This window comes from Rhinopithecus bieti, unplaced genomic scaffold (assembly GCF_001698545.2).
Source record: "Rhinopithecus bieti isolate Rb0 unplaced genomic scaffold, ASM169854v2 scaffold_23276, whole genome shotgun sequence".
NCBI classification, from domain to species: domain Eukaryota; kingdom Metazoa; phylum Chordata; class Mammalia; order Primates; family Cercopithecidae; genus Rhinopithecus; species Rhinopithecus bieti.
This window is the reverse complement of record NW_016810868.1, coordinates 1,559,660-1,578,550: the sequence shown is the minus strand read 5'-3', so window position 1 is coordinate 1,578,550 and position 18,891 is coordinate 1,559,660. Positions and strand designations below refer to the sequence as shown.

The 18,891-nt window shown below is 65.1% G+C and overlaps 2 protein-coding genes across 4 annotated transcripts in view; one reads left to right on the top strand and one right to left on the bottom strand.

Moving 5' to 3' along the window:
• Positions 1–250: 250 nt before the first annotated feature.
• EGFL7 (EGF like domain multiple 7) lies at positions 251–12,395 on the top strand. Of its 3 annotated transcripts, XM_017893151.1 has the most exons (10): positions 3,018–3,202; positions 4,757–4,847; positions 8,288–8,409; positions 8,570–8,686; positions 9,631–9,746; positions 9,943–10,038; positions 10,198–10,359; positions 10,972–11,036; positions 11,639–11,801; positions 11,974–12,395. In XM_017893151.1, the coding sequence occupies exons 3-10, from the start codon at positions 8,330–8,332 to the stop codon at positions 11,994–11,996; spliced, it is 822 nt and encodes a 273-aa protein (XP_017748640.1). In that variant the 5' UTR covers positions 3,018–3,202; positions 4,757–4,847; positions 8,288–8,329; the 3' UTR covers positions 11,997–12,395. The 3 variants fall into 3 exon arrangements, 1 of the variants encoding a protein (XP_017748640.1); XR_001889399.1 differs by lacking the exon at positions 3,018–3,202 and adding an exon at positions 251–477 and having other exon boundaries at positions 10,198–11,036; XR_001889398.1 differs by having other exon boundaries at positions 10,198–11,036.
• A 455-nt stretch (positions 12,396–12,850) lies between these two features.
• AGPAT2 (1-acylglycerol-3-phosphate O-acyltransferase 2) overlaps positions 12,851–18,891 on the bottom strand; it is a 15,294-nt gene continuing 9,253 nt past the window's right edge. The window contains exons 2-6 of the mRNA XM_017893152.1: positions 17,271–17,404; positions 16,801–16,976; positions 16,151–16,246; positions 14,496–14,568; positions 12,851–13,637 (exon numbers count right to left, since the gene is read on the bottom strand). Coding sequence (XP_017748641.1) covers positions 13,462–13,637; positions 14,496–14,568; positions 16,151–16,246; positions 16,801–16,976; positions 17,271–17,404 — 655 coding nt within the window. The 3' untranslated portion in view covers positions 12,851–13,461. The remainder of the gene's footprint in view (positions 13,638–14,495; positions 14,569–16,150; positions 16,247–16,800; positions 16,977–17,270; positions 17,405–18,891) is intronic.

The window sequence follows — 18,891 nt, the reverse complement described above, 5'->3', positions numbered from 1 at the left end:
AAGGAGAGGAGAGAGGAAAGACTGAGGACCCTCACTTCTCCCTGCCCACAACCTCACTCAGGAGCAGACAGCTCCTCTGCCCGCAGGCACCCCTGCCCGGCAGCTCCCTCCAGCCCCCGTCGGGTCCGGGACATCCTCTGATGGGAAGGTCCCACCACATCCGTGACTGACAGAGTCAGCCTGTCCAAGGCCGGGGGGCGCTCTGGGTAAACAGGAAGCCCCATCCCTCCTGCACTCTGCTTCATTCCCTCCTCCTGCACCTCCTGCAGCCCGGCTCCCACGGCCGCGCCTGGTGCCCCTCTGTCTCACGCCACCTAAGATGCCCAGGCTGGCCTCTGCCAGGGGCTTAGTCCACCCTCTCCTGGGGCTGCAGAGGCCAAAAGCACCCTGGTGAGGGGTTCAGGAGGCCCAGGAGGGTCCGGGGGGCTCTGCCAGGCCCCTCCACGCCTCTCTGCCCAGCCAGCACGCTCTGGGAAGGTAAGGCAGCCCTTCCCCTTACAACTAACCTCAGAACATTCCCAGGTGGCTGGAAGGCCACTGGGACAACCTGGCCCTACTGACAGGAGAGCCAATGAGGAAACTGAGGCCTGTGTGGGGCACAAAGCTGGGACCACAGCTCCAGCTTCCTGCCCCTGCCAGGCCTCCACCTCTGATGCCACCCAGGCAGGGTGAGGCCCCGGGCTCCAGACCTTCCAGTGCCCAGATGAGGACAGCTTCAGGCCTTGGGGTGGCCGCCTCTCCCACCAGGTCTTGCCCTCTGTGCTGGGCCCCCAAGGTGAGAGGAGGAGGCCAGATGGCCTGGCTTCTGTGGGGCTGCAGCCTGGGCAGGAGGCACTGCCGACTTCCAAAATGATTCCCTGCTGCAGGTCTGTGTGCCATGATCCCAAACACACGCCAGCAGAGAGAGCAGCAAGGACAGGGAAGGGGGCACTCCAAGGACAGGAGGATGAGGGAGGGGCCCGCCTGCCCCCTGCTGAGCCCCTGGGCCTTGGGCACAAAGTGTGCTCCACCCATACCAGAATCCGGGGGCAGCCCCAACCCCCTGCACCCCCAGTACCCTCTGGAGTCCAAGAGGGTATAGACAGAACCTACTTCTGTCCCCTGCCAACTCCTCGCCCCTCCTGTCCCTGCTGGGCCCCTGGCATTAGGGCAATACCCCAGTCCACCTCCTGTACCTGCCCCTGAGGCTCCAGGAGCCCGAGAGAGTGGAGTGCCCCTCCTGTGGTGGCTCCAGGAGACGGGATAGGGCAGAGCTGGCACTCTGGGCCTGAGCACAGGCCTCCTTCCCTCGGGGAGGGTCTGGTCTTGGCCTGGGGAGGGGCTGGGGGCAGGGCAGAGCTTGCAGGAGGGGGTTGCAGTGAAGAACAAGTTGGCAGCAGGCTGGGCCCAGCCCCCCAGGCTGTCACCAGGAGTCCAGTGCCAGGTGAGAGTCAGGGGGCTGAGGGAGGCACAGGGCGGCTAAGGGTGCAGCCAGTAAAGTAAGGGCCAGATCCCAGGGTGACCTAGTGTGGAGGACGTGGGGAAACGGGGTTCTGCCTATCCGCTCCAACCTCAGGGCAGGGGCCACCTCTGGATAGATGCCCCTCTTGCTCAGACCAGCAGTGCCTGGGTGCCAGGAGCGCCCCCTTCAACTATCTTAATGACCACGGAGCAGGTGCAGAAACTGAGGCCTGGAGAAGAGTGAGGGCCTGCCTGGCTGAGGCCCTGAGCCCTGACTACAGGCTGGTGCCCAGAGCAGACCCTTCCCCTGGCCATGGGTAGAGGGGAGCTGGTCCCTGCTTGAGGGGGAGGTGCATCACGTGTGGGTGAGACTTCCCAGCTGCCCTCCAAAGTCCAATGGGGAATTTCCCCAGCTGCCCCGCCCTCCCTTGGCCCAAGTTGTCCAGCTGAGTGGGGCTGGAGAGGTGGGGACACACTGACCGCCCAGGGCCAGGGAAATGGGGGTGTCCCAGGCATTAGGCCGACAGGGGCTGACCCCAAAGCAGGGCTCACACCCCACGGACAGCGGGGTTAGGAGAGACCCTGCTCTCCTGGGGTTCCAGGCATGCCTTCCAAAGCCACCCAGCTCCCTTCGGCACCGTGTCCCCTCCCACCCAACCCACCGTTGCCACAGCGGCTCGCTTGGCCTGAGGCTCCCATTGCCACCTGAACAGGGAAGCTGAGGGTCAGACCTGGGGGCTGGGACCCCAGGAATCTGACAGAGCACCCCCTGTGATCACCCACAGTGTCCCGCATCCCTCCCTGCACCCCCGGCCGCAGTCTGCTGCCAGCCTAGAGCACCCCTGTGAAGTGGGGCTGAGGGCATTGGGCCTGCTTGCCCATCTCCAGGGCAGGGGCTCATGGTCTCACTGGTAGCTCTCTTAGGGGAAAGAGTTTGGACTCTATGCCTGCCGCCTCCCGTCACCCCCTCACCATGGCGGACCTTGGGCCTCAGAGACCCACAGAACAGGCTGTTCTCAGACCACTCAGCCTGTCTTGCCACTCCAGTCCCTTCCGGCCAGGCCTTGCCACTCGCCACCCCTCACTGGTCAAGGCTCCAGTGTGGCTGGTCCCTGCCTTAGCCTGGGGCCCCTCCAGGCTCCCATGCTGTGTCACACACATCTGGGGGTGTCCTGGGGGAGAGCCCAGCATCCTGTGGCCCAAAGATGCAGCAGCTCCCTTCTGTCCAGCCACATGCAAGCGTGACCTGTGGACCCACGGTCCCGGGAGGGCCCTGGGCTTGTGTCCTCCATCCCACGCTCTCCGCAGAGTCTCCAGCAGGGTCCAGCCCTGGTTTCTGGCTGTTTTGGGGCTAGACTCTGATGGCCCATGGGACAGCTTCCCCACCCCCGGGCAGTTTGTCCAGGCCCCTCACACGGTGGCCCCCGCCCCCCTTAGGCTCCTGTTTGTCCGACGACACGTCCCCGTTATCAGCGGAGAACACACACAGGAAGTCCGGCTGGGAAGGGCCCATCCCAATCCCGATTACCCGGGACGGAGCATAAAAAGCCGCCCTTCCTCGCCCGGGGGGAGCCTCCCTGCACCAAGCCAGCCCAGCACGGCTGCAAGGGAGGCTCCTGTGGACAGGCCAGGCAGGTGGGCCTCAGGAGGTGCCTCCAGGCGGTCAGTGGGCCTAAGGCCCCAGCAAGGGCCAGGGTCCATCCCCGGTCCCAGGACACAGCAGCTGGCCACCATGGCTACGCCTGGGCTCCGGCAGCATCAGGTACGGCAGGGGTGGCCTTGGAGGGGCAGGGAGCGGACAGGGCAGGCCCCCCGTGCCCCTCACTCCCGCTGATCACGGTGCCCGCTGGCTGCTCCGCAATCTGCTTCCCGGCGAGGTCACAGGGAAGGGGGTCCCGGTCTCCTCCCCTTCTGCACAGAGGAGGCCACTGAGGCCCTTGGGCCAAACGCCTGCTAGCGGGTAGCTCAGTCTGCTGACTCCAACACTTCACCCCAGCTGCCCTTCCCCTGAACCCCACCCTCTGGCCTTTCTCTCCCTCCGCAGAGCAGCCCCTGGGGTTAGCAGCAAAGTTCAGCTCAGCTGGGCCTGCTGTGAGGGGCTTAGTGCTACATCCTGCGGTGTCCCAAGGGCTGGGGTCTCCTCAGCTTCTCCCTAGCAGTGGGGTCTGGGAAGGGGAATTGGCCCCAAGGGAGAGGAACCCCAAAGCCAAATCTGTAGCCAGGATGAGCGGTGTGAACCCAGGGTGCGGGATGTGGGGCTCAGGCTTACGGATGACTTGGTAGGGTGTCGGTAGGGTGTCGTGGGTAAATAGGTGACTGTGGGCCCCCCTTGGACCTTGGAGAAGCCCTTGTTCTCCCTCTCCCCAGCCCCATGCAGAGTGGCTGAAGCCCCATCCCAAAGCCCCCGAAGTCATAGTGGGTCCCAGAAGGCCCCGCTTTTTGTCTCATACGTCCACACCAAGAGGCCTGTCTGAGAACCCCCACTTTCCAAACGGTGGGGCCTAGCCAGGATGGGGGTAGCGAGGGCTGGCTCGGGGCAGCCCCGGAGCCGCCCTTTCTGCTCCATTGCCTCTTCCAGATTCAGGCAGGAGACGTGGGGAGGCAGGTCAAAGGGTTAAGTGACCGCAGCTCCAGAGATGAGGCCAGGGGCAGGGGACAGGGCGGGGTGGCTCTTCCCCCCAGAGCCCCCCTAGGCTCCACTCTGAACACTTCACTGCCGGGGGCTAGGTAAGAGCCCTGCGTGGACTCAGGGTGCCAGGAGGCCTAGGACTCCCCAGACAGATGAGGAACGCTCCCTGACAGCAGCTGCTCTGGCCGTCCCTCAGACCACGTGCCAGGGGTTTCCAGGGCCCCTGGTCCAGAGCAGTGGCTACCGGATTGCAGGGTGGGGCGGCCTTATTTTGGGGGCTCCTCTCCAGGGACCTGGGCCCCTCCCTTCCTCCAACTCCCATGCACCAAGGTAGGACCAAGCTGGTGGCCCTCCCGGACCCATCTGCAGGCCTCTCGCCCAGCACCCTGGGTTTCGTGAACGGACCTCCAGCTCCGCTCACAGCAGCCTTTTATCCCCACGCCGGGGAGTCCAGGGCTGGGGGCAACAGCCCCATTTTACTGAGGCCAGGGGCTGTGGATCGGAGAGGACGATCAGCTCGGGACAGGATGGGGTCGGGGTAGGTACAGGATGGAGACCTGTAGGCCTAGTGCAGGTGGAGGTCCCACAGCAGCACCAAAGGCTGGACCCAGGCCATCCCAGCCCCCGGACATCAGGGTGACCTGGACTGTGCATAGGCACTAACCCACACCTCCTCTCCAACCGCAGCCCCCAGGACCCGGGAGGCACCGGTGGCCCCCACCACCCGGAGGAGCAGCTCCCGCCCCTGTCCAGGGGATGACGGATTCTCCTCCGCCAGGTGAGTCCCGGAAAACCCCTTGCTCCCAGGAAACACATCTCACAGACGCCCACGAGGGCTATGAGACAGGGCGCTGGCTCCTGCGGGGGTCTGAGGGGCTGCTGAATTGGGCTGAATTGCCGCGCCCGCAGTAACAGCTGTAACAATTGCCTTGTGGCCATGACCTCACCATCACTAGATCCCGGGGCTGTTTAGCCCCATCTTATAAATTTGGAAATGGAGGCCTGGAGAGGAGAGGTGACCAGCCCAGGGGCCTCTGGTGTGAGAAGACTCCCTGGGGGCCTGTGTATTCTCTGGGAGGAGTGTTCCGCGATGGCCCTGACTGTCCTGAACACAGCAGTGACCCCGTGAGCCCGGTGAGGGTGCCTGATGCCTGAGAGAGGGCTAGATGGGGGCCAGCACAGGGGCCCCCAACCTAACACGCTAAGGCTAGGAGGGAGGCCTGGGCTCTGCCATGTGGTCTTGGAGGAGTCCTGGGTCTCTGGGCCTGGGGTGGGGACGGTCATGATGCCCACTGCCTGTGAGGCTGCAGGACCGAGCTCAGTGCTAATCAGCACCGGGTGCCTACCGCGCGGCCCCCCAGCAGCTGAGATGGGCGTCCCGGGGTGATTTTCAGCCTGGGGGCTTGAGGACTACCAAAGGGCCCGCAGCCCCGTCAGTGTGGGCGCCCTGGGCGGCCTCTCCCGGCTCCTGGCAGCCGCGCTTGGTGGTCGTGCATCCGCTCAGCAAGCGCCCTGCCATGGGGACTCGGGCCCTAGGATTCCCGGAGGGGGATTGGGGGGCCGCGGCTCAGAGGCGCTTTTGCGTCAGCCCCGGGTTCCAGCGGAGTCACTGCCCGCCCGGGGGCAGCCCGCCCGCCGCGGGGCCTCAGTTTCCCCGTCTGCGCAATGGGGCGGGGCGGGGCTCCGGCGGGGGCCGCCAGGTGGGGCGGGGCCGGGGGCGGGGCGGGGCCGGGGCCGGGGCCACGGCGCGGGCTCGGGCGGCAGTGTCGGCGGCGCTGCGCGCCCGGATCCGGGCGGTGAGTGCGGAGCGAGCGGCGCGCGCCGGGTGGGGTCTGCTGGTCGCCCGGGCCCAGGGCAGGCGGGGACCCGCGGACTGGGGGGCGGGGGACCTGGCCCCGCACGGAGCCGGGCGCTCCGGGACGAGGCAGCGCGACCGCGGGCCCAAGAAGTGGGGAGCGGGCCAGGCGTCCGCGGCTGGGTCCGGCCGGCCGGGAGAATGGGCACAGCGCCCCGGGAACCGGCTCCCCTGCCGGCGGCTGGCGGGCGGCGCGGCGGAAGAGGGCGGGGGGCGCCGCGGCCCTGTCCTACCCGGCGACCCAGCGCCCCGGGGCCCAGCCCCTGCTTGCTGCGCTCCGCCCCCGAGAACCCCGGAGCCGGCCGCGCGGCTGGGGAGGGGAGCGGCGGGCAGGTCCGTCTCGCTCCGCCTCTGCGCCCTCCCTCATGGGCCCCAAGGTCTCCAGCCCCGCTCCCGCCGCGAGGGGTCCGCCAGTGCCTGCGGCGCGGCCAGGCCCCTCCCTCTGCGGACCCGGCCTCTCGTGGGTGGGGGCTGCGGGGCTGCTGCCGGGCAGGTGGGGAGGGAGCCGGTGGGCGCTGGGGGCACGGGGACGGGACTGCTGGTCCACCTGGAGCCGCCGCCCCCTCCACGCCCGGCACCCCTGGGTCGAGGCTGTGGCCCCCACAAGGGAAATGGGGCTTGCAGCGCCAGCTTACAGAGCGCCACGGGCTGCTTCTGGCCTCGGGAAAAGCATGACTTTCAAAAATTGAGTCTCCACTTCTCAACACCGCTTCCTTTCCAGACGACTCTCAGGAATTCTGGGGGGTGCTGTGCGAATATGTGTGGGGGGCAATGAGGTCTGGGAGATTCGCCTCCCCCCAGGCCCACCCTGGCATCTCCCTGCCCACCCCAAGCCACCCGGCCGCTGCCCTACCTCTTCCTTCCCGGGTCCTCCTCCCCAGTGTCACCTGTCCCCCCACTTCGAGTCTTGCCTTGGGGTCGCACAAGGCCCAGCCCCTAACAGTGTCCTTCACCCAGAGCCCATCCCCAGAGTTAATCTCCAGCCAGCTCTGACCCCTGGACAAACTCCTGCCCAAAAACTGCTGGGATGTCCCCCCGCCCCCCAGCTAAGTCCCCGCCCCTTGGCTGCCCAGGACAGCCTCTGCCTAGTTGGCAGCCTCTGCCCTGCCCTCTTCTCTCCAGCACATGGAGGACAGGAGGTCCAGGAAGGACCCCCAGCTACCCTCCCGCTGGAACTGGGTGATGCCGTGGCAGTGTCCATGGGAAGCAGGTGTGGGTGGGAAGACACTCAGTGGGGCTGGCCAGCAGCGACTGAGGACAGCGTGACTGTTTATAGGACTGGCCGTCAGAGCCAAGGAGGGGCCTCAGAGATCCTATTCTCATGTCTGAGGAAACTGAATCCCAGAGAAGGGACAGTCTTACCCCAGCCTCTGCCCCTGAAGCCTGGCCTTTCCCTTCCGGGAGCCCTGGAGTACCTCGGAAGGAACCCACCCAGCCTTTGGGAAGCACCCTTGAGAGACCCTGCGTGGGACCCCGGAGCATGGCAGGGGCTCGCCAACTCTCCAGACCCCTGGCTGTGTATAGGATAGAATCCCCACCCCCGGCATTGTCACAGACCATTCATTCTGGGCTCTCTCATGCTCTCAGGAAGCTTCACCGGGTCCCTGGCTCCTGTGGCACAGCCAGGAGGGAGTTGGATTCTGGCTCTGGTGACACTGTAGGGGGCTGCTGCCCACCCCCAGGTGTGCACCTGTCACAGCCACTGTCCCAGGATCCCTGGAGGCTGATTGCACACATATCCCAGCCTGGGAGGGACCCCCTCTAAAATGAAGGCTGCCCCTCTGGTGGTCTTAGAATGTGTGCACCCCCGAACGGTTCCTGCTGGCTTGCAGCTGCTGGCCCATCCCCCGGGGCTGGTTCCACACTCAGAAGATGAAAAACCAAAGCCCAGAACAGCTGAGGCCAGCAAGTCCCTAGTGGGGCTGGATCCCAGCTCTGCCCGCGAACACCCCGTTTGCACAGACTGGGGTGCAAACTTATCCCTGCCCTACTGTGAGGAGGGCCCTGGAACCAGGCAAGACAGGAGAAACGGCCCCCCGTTCCTGGAGCCATCCTTCCTGGAGCCTCGGGCGTCCGAGACATCCAGCAGGATCCACTCGATTCCTGTACCAAGAGCTCTGGACAGCATCCCCCACTGTGGTCCCCAGGCTGTGGCCCCAGCTGTTTGTGGCTGGCGAGGGTCTCGATAGCTGGAAGAGGGGGCCAGGGGAGGAGAGAGTGGGCACCACCGTGGGGCTCTCCCACTGGTGGAGGCTCCAGCGGAGATGAGCTGGGCAGGCCTCATGGAGCAAGTGCAAACTGCACCCGTGGCCTGGGGGCAGAGCATCTGCGGGGAGACTTAAGGGTCATGCTTTGTGCCCCAGGCCACCCAGAGGAGAAGGCCGCCCTGCCCGGAGGCACAGGCCATGTGGGGCTCTCAGGAGATGCTACTGGTGTGGCTTCTGGTGTTGGCAGCGGGCGGCACGGAGCACGCCTACCGGCCAGGGTAAGCCAAGCCCTGGCCTGTGAGTGCTGGGGTGGGGTGACCAGGAGCCCTCAGCACCTGTGGGGGACTCCTGCAGAAGGTCCTGCCCCAGCCGCATGTCCCCATCATTCTTGGGTCCTGCTCTGGGACTCCTGGGCTGACCCCTTGTCCACCCCCACAGCCGTAGGGTGTGTGCCGTTGGGGCTCACGGGGACCCTGTCTCCGAGTCCTTCGTGCAGCGTGTGTACCAGCCCTTCCTCACCACCTGTGACGGGCACCGGGCCTGCAGCACCTACCGGTGAGTGCCCCACCCAACTGAGCCCACCCAGCCCCAGCCTCCCAAGGCCAGTCCCCCAAGTTGCCCCCATCTGCCACACATCAGCCTGTCAGGGGTGAATCCTGGGGCCTAAGATGGGAAACTGAGGCCAGAGCCACGAGAGGGCTGACTGAGATGGGTGACCCAGGGCGGTGGGAGCCCAGGGGTTCCATGGTCACCTCCAACGTCCTAATCCTTGCTCTTGTCCCAACACATCTCAAAGGGCAGCACCTCTAAGGGCATCCCCATGATTAGAGGGGTCGCCCATCCTGTCTGCACCCCTCCACTTCTGGGGGACTAACCCCTCCCTGCCCTGTATCCCTGGCTGCAAGGTCCCATCTCCACGGAATGGTACCCGACTCCCCACTGCACTGGGCAGCCCCTCCACATGACAGCCCCCAACGGGCACAGATGAGGCCCTGAGAGGTCCTGTGGCCCACACAAGGGGCTCACACCCCCAGGTCTCAGCCTCGGGCAGAGTCCTCCTTCCCGGGTGTGGGAGATCCACCCCCTGCTGGGGGAGGGGCCTGGGAATTCAGTCTCCTGGAGGTTTAAGAAGTGCTCTGATGCCCAGGGCCCACACTCTGCCATGACCCGCTGCAGGCCAGGCATGCCCTCTCCTCTGGGCCTGGATGCCCCCACAGTAGGATGCCAGATAGGTGGGGGCACACACAGGCCTGGCCACTGCCTCTGCTCCATGCAGAATGTGGCTGGGCCTTCCTGCTGTGGCTTGAGTCCCGGCCAGCACCGGAAGGCCCAGGCAGGGAAACGGCTGTGCAGTGACCCCTCAGTGCCATCCCTTGGGGAGAAGACCCCTGGGGACACCCTGGGGTGACTCTGTCCACTCTGAGAGGGGACTCTAGCCGCCCAGTGGGTGGCTAAGGGGGTGTAGGATGCCCCTCTGAGCTGTCCCGCCCACCCCACAGAACCATCTATAGGATCGCCTACCGCCGCAGCCCTGGGCTGGCCCCCGCCAGGCCTCGGTACACATGCTGCCCCGGCTGGAAGAGGACCAGCGGGCTTCCCGGGGCCTGTGGAGCAGGTGAGGGCTACGCCCCTCGGTGCCCGGTGTTAGTCAGAAGGGTGACTACTCCCCAGTCTTCCAGCAATGCTCCTGCTGCTTTTCTTGAACCCGGAGCAAAGCACCACCTTGCCGCAGAGCACCCACTCCCTAGCAGCTGCCCCCACAGGGCGCTGGGGACCCAACTGAGCTGGTGACCAGCCTTCCCCACCCACAGCAATATGCCAGCCGCCATGCCGGAACGGAGGGAGCTGCATCCAGCCTGGCCGCTGCCGCTGCCCTGCAGGATGGCAGGGTGACATCTGCCAGTCAGGTGAGGCTGGCTCCACCCTGGGGGACCCTGGAAGGGTCCTGGGCACCTCTTTGCATGTCCTGGGGTTACTGCTGGCCCATGAGTGAGTGATTGTGAAGGGAGCTATGTGGGCAGGACTCCTCCCGCAGGCATGGCCGCCTGACACCCCATTTCCTGCAGATGTGGACGAATGCAGTGCTGGGGGGGCCGGCTGTCCCCAGCGCTGCATCAACACCGCCGGCAGTTACTGGTGCCAGTGTTGGGAGGGGCACAGCCTGTCTGCAGATGGTACACACTGCATGCCCAAGGGAGGGCCCCCCAGGGTGGCCCCCAACCTGACAGGTAAACTCAGCCCTGGCTGTGCCTGGCCTGGGGAGGCGGGCAGGCAGTGGACATTGCCATGTGGCTCTGTGTTAGGCATGGTGAGGGGCACTGGAACCTGGGTGGAAGGCGGTGGGGGCTCCCTCTCCAGGGAGGGAAGATGGGGTGGGAGGACAGGTGGGTTCCTGAGAACTGGGGGCAGGTTGCCTGGAGCCTCATGGTCAGCCAAGAAGGCAGAAGTGCCTGTCTGCATCCAGTGCAGCATTCTGGAAGACGCCACGCCTCCGCTGGTGATGGGACATTATTACTTTTGGTACGCGCTGTGACACTTCAAACTCGTACCGTGAGTAATAATGCGCTGTCCACAGCACCGCATCGAAAGCGCCGCTGAGACCGCAGCTCCGACCTCCCTCAGCGTGGCCGGGACCCTGAGCAGCTGGGCAGAGCCATGTGCCCCGATGTACTTAGGTGGCACAGCCCTGAGACCTCTGGCCAGCGCCAGGCAGGCGTCGGGGCTGGTAGAGGCCTGGATCTGAGTCTTCGGGCTCTGCCTCTCCCTGGGGACAGGAGGGAGCCTGGGGGTGTGGGTGGGGAGCCGGCCGACCCTGACCCAGCGCCTGGCTCTGCCCCCAGGAGTGGACAGTGCGATGAAGGAGGAAGTGCAGAGGCTGCAGTCCAGGGTGGACCTGCTGGAGGAGGTGAGGCCTGGGGTGGGGCAGGTCCTTGTGACAGCAGAAGGCCAGGCCAGCATATAGGCTCCATAGTCTCCTGGGACACGGTCGCGACCCACAGATGGCTGGGGGTGGTCTGAAAAGGTCCTGGCCCTGGGGAGGCAGCTTCCTTGCTGCTGACTGCCGAGGGGGCCCTGGCCTGGATCCATGCCGGGCAGACGCAGCCAGACACTGACCAGGACCCCCAGGGCTGGAGGAACCAAGCGTGGCAGCCTCCCCAGACCATACACACAGCCTGGACCCAGACAAGACTTCCCCACCCCTCACCACCTTTGTCCCCACCAGGACAAAGAGCTCTTGCCAGTCTTTCCCACTGGCCAGTGGTCCAGCCGTCCCTCTAGTTCTGCCGGGGACCCCAAGGCTGGGACCACCCGGCCAGCCTGATGCCCCAGGCACCCACTCTGCCGCAGGCTCTTCTGGCACGGCAGCCCCCTCTAGTGGACACCTGGAGCCCTGCCGCAGGGGCTGGGGCTGGAGGCTTGTGGAGCCCTTCCCGGGGTCCTCCCTAGACCCTGGTGGAGCAGAGAGGGCGGGGCCGGCCCGGAGTCACCACCCTTCTGCACCCGCAGAAGCTGCAGCTGGTGCTGGCCCCACTGCACAGCCTGGCCTCGCAGGCACTGGAGCACGGGCTCCCGGACCCCGGCAGCCTCCTGGTGCACTCCTTCCAGCAGCTAGGCCGCATCGACTCCCTGAGTGAGCAGATCTCCTTCCTGGAGGAGCAGCTGGGGTCCTGTGAGTGCCCCCCACCCTCCAGAGCCCTCCTCCCGGGTCTGCGCCCAGTTGGCCTAGAGGGGCTACCCAGGCTTGGGGGTCGGGGGTGACCAAAGGCCAAGGGATCAGATCTGGCTGGGTGGGGAGGCTATGGGGAGCAGTGACCTCTGACCTTAGCCTCATCCAACCCTAGGCTCCTGCAAGAAAGACTCGTGACTGCCTGGCGCTCCAGGCTGGACTGAGCCCTTCACCCTGCCCTGCAGCCCCCATGCCCCTGGCTGACATGCTGGGGGTCCAGACACCACTTCGGGGTGACTGAGCCTCAGGGTGACTCAGTGGAAGGCCAGGCAGGGCGCTCTTCCTCTTCCTCCTCCCCTTCTTCAGGAGGCTCCCAGGGCTCTGGCATGGGGTGGGCTGGGGTCTTGTGTGTCAATCCACCCCTAGCCAGCCCAACGGCATCCCAAGGCCAGGTGGGCCCTCAGCTGAGGGATGGTACGAGCTCACGAACTCTGCTGGAGACCGGGACCCGTGGCACAGGCCAGGCAGCCCGGAGGCTGGGTGGGGCTTCAGTGGGGGCTGCTACCTGACCCCCAGCAGAATAAAAATGAAATGTGAGCTGCTGTGTCAGTGGATGGACTCGGGGCCTGGGGGGAGGGCTCTCACCTCCTGGCCACCCTACCCAGACCCGCTGCCGGGTGCTGGCTGGCAAAGGGGGCCAGGTGGAGCAGGCAGTGGGGTGGGGAGGGCACTGCAAGGGAGAGGGGGTTTCTTTTGAGGCCAGAGAGCTTTGTCCTGGGGGATGTGTTGGCCCCAACCAGAGGCCAAAAAGCAAATCTCTGGCCTCCTTCGCGGTACCCTGAGGATCCTGGCACACCTGCCCCAATTAGGCGACACCCCCCACCCATCGATGGAAGTATTAGAGGGTGATGTGGGCCCACCCCTGGAAAGGGAACGCGGGTGGGTAGCGGTGCCTCCACCCTGGGCTCTTAGGGAGAACAGCTGGGAAGACACAGCATCGGCTCTACCACCCTGGTCACCCTGCCCGCCCTGTGAGTGACCACAGCTGCTCAGCCACTTCCAAGAGTGTGTTTATAAAAAAAACAGCAACGGAGTACAATGCTGACTCCACAGAGTCCTCCACGCCGGCAGGAGCAGCAGGTCCTGCTTCCCGGCTCCCTGTGGCCCAGGGTGCGTGAGTCTGGGACTCCCGGCCCTCCAGGCGCCTTCTCTCCTGAGAGCCTGATGCAGCTTGTGGGGTGGACCCTGGAGCCCGACTGCATCCGAGTGGGTCCCAGGTGGCCAGAGCAGAGGGCTCGGGCAGTGAACGTCGGGCCTTGGGGTCCTCCCATCTGCTCCTGGGCCATCCGGGGGCCTTGTGGCTCAGCCCACCTGCCGGCCACACCCTCAGGCCTCATCCTCATCATCCCAGCTCCCAGAGGTGCCGTGGGGGCAAGTCCCTGCCCTCGAGCCTGGGGAGGGTCCAGCTGATCCCCCTGCAGCGGACGCCAGGGGCCCATGTCTGAGGCCAGTGACAGAAGGGACTTGCTGCTTCCAGGGCTGAACGAGAGCCAGGGGAGCCGGACACGGTGTTTGGAAGCCTGGGTGGGGGTCCCCTCTGCCCATCCTCCAGCCATTGGCTTCCCACCTGCCCTCCCCAGGTCCTGCCCTGCCGTGGTCTCGGCTACTGGGCCGGCTGCACGCCAGGCCCCGCAGTGGCCCCATTCTCCTGGGGGGTCTTGGAGATGTGGAGGAAGGTGGTCCTCATGGCCCGGTGGCAGGTGTCCACGAGTGCAGGGACATCCGCCACGGTGAGGCCGCTGGTGGGGATGGCTTCCAACACCTGTACTGTGACTGTTCCTGCCGGGGGAGCAACAGACCTCAGCAGCCTGTGGGGAGCTGGGGCCCACCTCAGCCTGCTGCCCTGGCCTCACCTCTCCCTGGCCCCCCATAGCCACTCCCTGGGAAGCCCCCGAGGCCAGGCTCTTCTCCTGGACTCCCTAGCTGTGGTGGGTTATTTTAATTGCAGTAATGTTGGTGCAGTAAAACCCATAGCTGCCTGGCCTTCATGCCACAGTTTCGATAAGTCTGTGCTCCTGTTACTGCCCCCAGAAAGCCCCCCTTCCCGATCGCCCCTACCCCACCGTCTGGCCTCTGCGTTCCATACGGGGGGCTGTGGGAGAGGTGGAGCTGGGTTCCCCCACTGCTTTCCAACTTTGACCCCACTGTCCCACCTGGGCACCAGGTACCCACGTTCTGGGAACTGGCTGGAAAGGGCAGAGGCTGTGAGCCTCGCTGCCTGTGCCCCTGGGCTGCCTGGACTCCATCTACCCCATGCAGGCATCAGCCTGGACGCATGGGCTCAGAGGCTGCCCTTCAGCCCTGGAGGAAGCCGCCTCAAGGCCCCCAAGCTGTGTGTACAGCTGGGGTCCATCCGTGTGAAGTCAGGCACCCAGGCTATCCTCTTGGAGCCTCAGTTTCCTCATCTGAAAAATGGGCCCAGCACCACCCATCTCACAGGGCCACTGGGAAGGGTGACCACCATGAGACCACAAAGCCCACAGCTGGGACTCCAGCCTGAGTCACTCATTCGCCACATGGTTACCATGTGGCCACGCCATGGGTGCCACCCAGAAATGGGAACGATGAGGGGCCCAGGGCTCCGTGACCATAGGGTGAGGCAGGGCGTACACCCCAGGTGCACACATGTGGGGGTACCTGAGGTGAATAACTTCTTCTTGGTGTTGTAGAAGGAGGAGAAGGAGGAGTACACCACGGGGACGATGGGCACCTGTGGGCAGGGAGACACGCAGCTGAGGCAGCCCTGGGGACAGGCCGGGCACACCCCAGGCTGCATATGGTTGGGGAGCCCTGTCCAGTGGCCCACCTGCCCCTGCCTTCGCTGCTGCCATGGGTCCTTGTGGCTGTCCTGCCCTTGGGACCTGGGATACCCGTCCTGCTCTGGTTGGCCCAGAGTTGCAAAGCTCATCCTGCAAATCTTTACTTACCTCCTCTAGGAAACCCTCCTGAGCTAGCACTTGTTTGTCTGGTTCCCGCCTGTCCCCGTACTGGATGTGTAGCTAGCCAGTGGGGCAGGGCCCTGTCCGATGTAGGAGGAGGTTATGGCGCTCTTCCCTGCCCACGCCTCCCTCCCAGTCCTCTCTCCATCCCAGGAAACTAGCGAGGGAGGCAGTTCTAGCCAGGGGGAGGGGTGGAGCCTGCTGGTGTTCCTGGAAGCCACCGGGGTCAAATCCAAGGGCACTTGGGGGTGATCATTAACCTGAGGCAGCCAGGGAACCTCCAGGGGGCTGGCAAGTAGGCTGGGGACTGGAGGCAGGGAGGGAGGGGGCCGGCAGGTAGGTGGGGACTGGAGGCAGGGAGGGAGGAGGCCGGCAGGTAGGCTGGGGACTGGGAGCAGTCTCCTGGCTGCCGCCACCCCCAGCCTCCCCCTTCACAGCTGCCCATCTCCCCTCTCCTCTCCCAGAGCTGATCCAGCCGTCACTCCGCCCCCAAAGGGAAGTGACATCAGCCCCAGGCTGGGCAGGTGTGTCCTGCACCTGGGCAGGGCTGGGATCAAACCCAAGGATGCCCGCCCAGCCCAGTGCCTCCGGGGCTCCCCAGGCCTCACAGCCTTAGCTGGGAGCCTCCGGAAGGAGAGCCCCCTCCCACCCACCTTGCACAGGGTCAGGCACCGGGGGCCACTACAGGCCAGTGTGAGGGAAGGAACTGAGACCCCGGCCCTGAGTGAGACCCCACCCAGGTAAGGTAAAAGCTCCTTCTCCTGACGCAACTCTCCCCAGCACAGCGGCAGGGGCAGGACAGGTGCCGCGCGGGGTTGGCTATACCCTGGCCTCTCCCAGACACCCTAGGACGCGCTGCACCCCTGGAGGCTGGGGACCAGGAAGTCCAGAGTCTGCAGGTGCCACTCACAATGAGCTCCACCCACCCCAAGCTCTGGCCCGACCCGCCGCTACACCAAAAGCCTGGCTTGTCCAGACCCACTGCCCATGCCCTGAAGCCCACCTCAGCCAGGCACAGGCCCAGAATGAGCCTCCTGAGAGCCTGGCAGGCAGAGTCCAGCGGCCCGGCTTCCCCCCCTCTACCTGCCCAGCCTCGCAGGCCACGTCCTGGGTGCTCACCAAGGGCAGCTGGGCACTCTCTGTGTGGGCGAAAGGCGTAAGGGGCTGCCCTCCCTGGCCGGTCAGGGGGCAAGTGTGGGAAGGGGCAAGGAGGCCCTGTCCCCAACTCAGTGGGAGGAGTCCCTTGCCTGCCAAGGGTCCTCAGCTTGGCTGGGTGGTCACCTCCTGCCTTAAGCCAGCCTGACCCCACCTCCCCAGCCTTCACCCACCCCGGGAGGGCTGGGCTCAGTCTACCTGTGCCTGGACCGCCAGGTAGAAGGCGCCTTTCTTAAAAGGCAGCAGGTCCCCGTTGTCATTACGAGTACCCTCCGGGTAGATCCACACTTTGAGCTGCAGGGAGAGAAGAGCCTGGGCTGACCTCACGCCCAGGCCACCCCAGAAAGGCCGCGCTCCCTCCCCTCCTAAGAAGCCCCACTTTGGCCGGGCGCGGTGGCTCAAGCCTGTAATCCCAGCACTTTGGGAGGCCGAGGCGGGTGGATCATGAGGTCAGGAGATCGAGACCATCCTGGCTAACCCGGTGAGACCCCATCTCTACTAAAAAATACAAAAAACTAGCCGGGTGAGGTGGCGGGCGCCTGTAGTCCCAGCTACTCGGGAGGCTGAGGCAGGAGAATGGCGTGAACCCGGGAGGCGGAGCTTGCAGTGAGCTGAGATCGCGCCACCACTGTACTCCAGCCTGGGCGACAGAGCGAGACTCCGTCTCAAAAAAAAAAAAAAAAAAAAAAGAAGCCCCACTTTGTGAAGCAGCTGGCGTGGGACCCGATCTGCGGAGCAGGGTGATGTGGGGGTCTTTTTCCTGCCAAAACCAAGTCATAGGCTGGTCCCCGCCTGACCCCACCCGGGCCCCACCCCGACCCCACCCAGCCCTGGCCCTGCACACTCACGTTCTCCCTGACCATGCGCTCGCCCAGGTTGGCCATCACTGACATAGCAGTGCTAGAGCGCTGCCGGTTGATGAAGACGACGCCCCCGAGGTACATGATGAGGCCCACGGGGCCCAGGAAGAGCAGTTCCCGCTTGGCGATCTGCACGCAGCGCTTGGGAAGGACCTCCATGAGGCCTGGGAGACAGAGAGAGAGAGAGAGACAGGGAGAGGGGGAGAGAGCGTGTGCTGGAAGACAGTCGCTGAGCACCCACAGAACTGCCTGGGGCCCTGCCTTCTCCCTGGCTACCTGGGCGGGTCGTGTGGCCTCCGAGCCTCTGTGTCCGGCCCTGAGGGAGGTACTGAGGCCAACCTCGCCCAGGCACAGGCAGCCCTGTGTCTTCGTCCTCGGGACCCCGCCCCAGCCCCACACAGCCCCAGCTCAGCGGGCCCCACTCAGAACCCAGAAGCTGCCCTGGATGCCCGGCCTACCCATCATGTCCAGGATGCTCTGGTGGTTGGAGACGATGACGCAGGGCCGGGCCTCCTGCAGCCTGTGCTGGTCCCGCACCTTGAAGCGGAGCCCATAAAAGTACTTGAAGCTTCGCAAGAACCAGCTGATGATGCTGCAGGGAAGGCCACTGTGAACACGGGTCCCGCAGATCCCGCAGCCGAGGCTGGGGCGCGAAGGCCTGGGGGTAGGGTGTGGAGGAGGCCGGGGAGAGGCCCTCCTGGCGCAGGGCAGGAGACCGGGAGACACAGGGGAGGGAGCCCCTGAAGGGACAGAGTCCTGGGCCCGGCTCACCCACCTGGACGGCTGCCCTGCCTCCATCTCCCCTGCAACAGGGGAAAACCCAGAGCCTCTGGAACTCGGATGCTACGAGCATGGGCAGGCGCCCACTTCCAAATCCACGTCCAGGGGCCTGCCCAGCCCTCAAACACCCCACAGGGGACCCAGCCGGAAAGGAAGTGGCACTGGCTCTCACATCCGCCACGAAGGACCCACGTCAGGGAGAGCAGCCTCTGCACCCCTGCAGAGGAGATGGGACCCCACACACCCCGGGGAAGGTCACTGGCCCCTCAAGGCAGGGCCACATCAGGAAGAAAGTGTCAGTGCCAGTGGACACCTCTGAAAGGACCTCCGAAAGCCTCTTCCAGAAAACAGCCAAGACCGAGACCCTCTCTCACCCCTACCTACAGAATCAGGCCGGGTTCCTTTTCCCCATGAATAGGCGGCGGGGGGCTCGGGGCTTGTCTGAGGTCGCACCAGGAGCAGGAACAGAGCCAGGGTCCTGGCCACCAGAGCACCGGCCCCAGCAGCCCCAACTCTGGCAGGGGCCCAGCCCACTGGCGGCTGTCCTTGGAGCACCTGCGAATGTGAGGTGGCCTCGTCCAAGCAGCCCATCATGGTTGGGACCAGGGATGTCCAAGGGACATCCGAAGTCTCTGACCAGCTCCAAGCACCCCAAGCCTGTGCCCTGCTGTGCTGCCAGGAAGCTCTGGGCATACCCCAGATAGGGTACCTGCCCATCACGGGGCAGCCGGCAGGGATGGAGCCAGGAGGACGGAGCTCACCCCAAAGCTCCAGCAGGGGTGGATGACCAGGGGCAAGGCTGTGCCAGCGCTGACCGGGGGGCTCCCAGTGCTGCTCCCCTCTCCATGCAGAGTAGTGCCACCCGCCATTTGATCCCCCAACAGTCCTAAGGGCCCTCCGCTTTGTACAGATGAGTCTGAGTAACTGCTCCAGGCCACAGAGCAGGGTTTCAAAGCCGAGGCCTCCTCTCCAAGCCATACTGGTGGGGATTTTTGTTGTTTTAATAGGGTCTTGCTCTGTCACCCAGGCTGGAGTGCAGTGTCACAATCTTGGCTCACTCCAGCCTCCACCTCAGGCTGCTGACTACCTTGGGACCACAGACGTGTGCCACCACACCTGGCCAGTGTTTGTATTTTTGGTAGAGATGGGGTTTCACCGTGTTGGCCAGGCTGGTCTCAAACTCCTAGGCTCAAGCAATCTGCCCACCTCGGCCTCCCAAAGTGCTGGGATCACAGACCTGAGCCAACTTGCCCGGCCTTTAAAAAAAAAAAATTGGCCGGGCGCGGTGGCTCAAGCCTG

Excerpts from the sequence above, each read along its gene's own strand:
- EGFL7 (XM_017893151.1), top strand. The coding sequence starts at position 8,330 with ATGTGGGGCTCTCAGGAGATGCTACTGGTGTGGCTTCTGGTGTTGGCA. Across the intron at positions 10,039-10,197 it reads GGGTGACATCTGCCAGTCAG|ATGTGGACGAATGCAGTGCT; the intron begins GTGAGGCTGGCT and ends CATTTCCTGCAG. Across the intron at positions 11,802-11,973 it reads GGAGGAGCAGCTGGGGTCCT|GCTCCTGCAAGAAAGACTCG; the intron begins GTGAGTGCCCCC and ends ATCCAACCCTAG.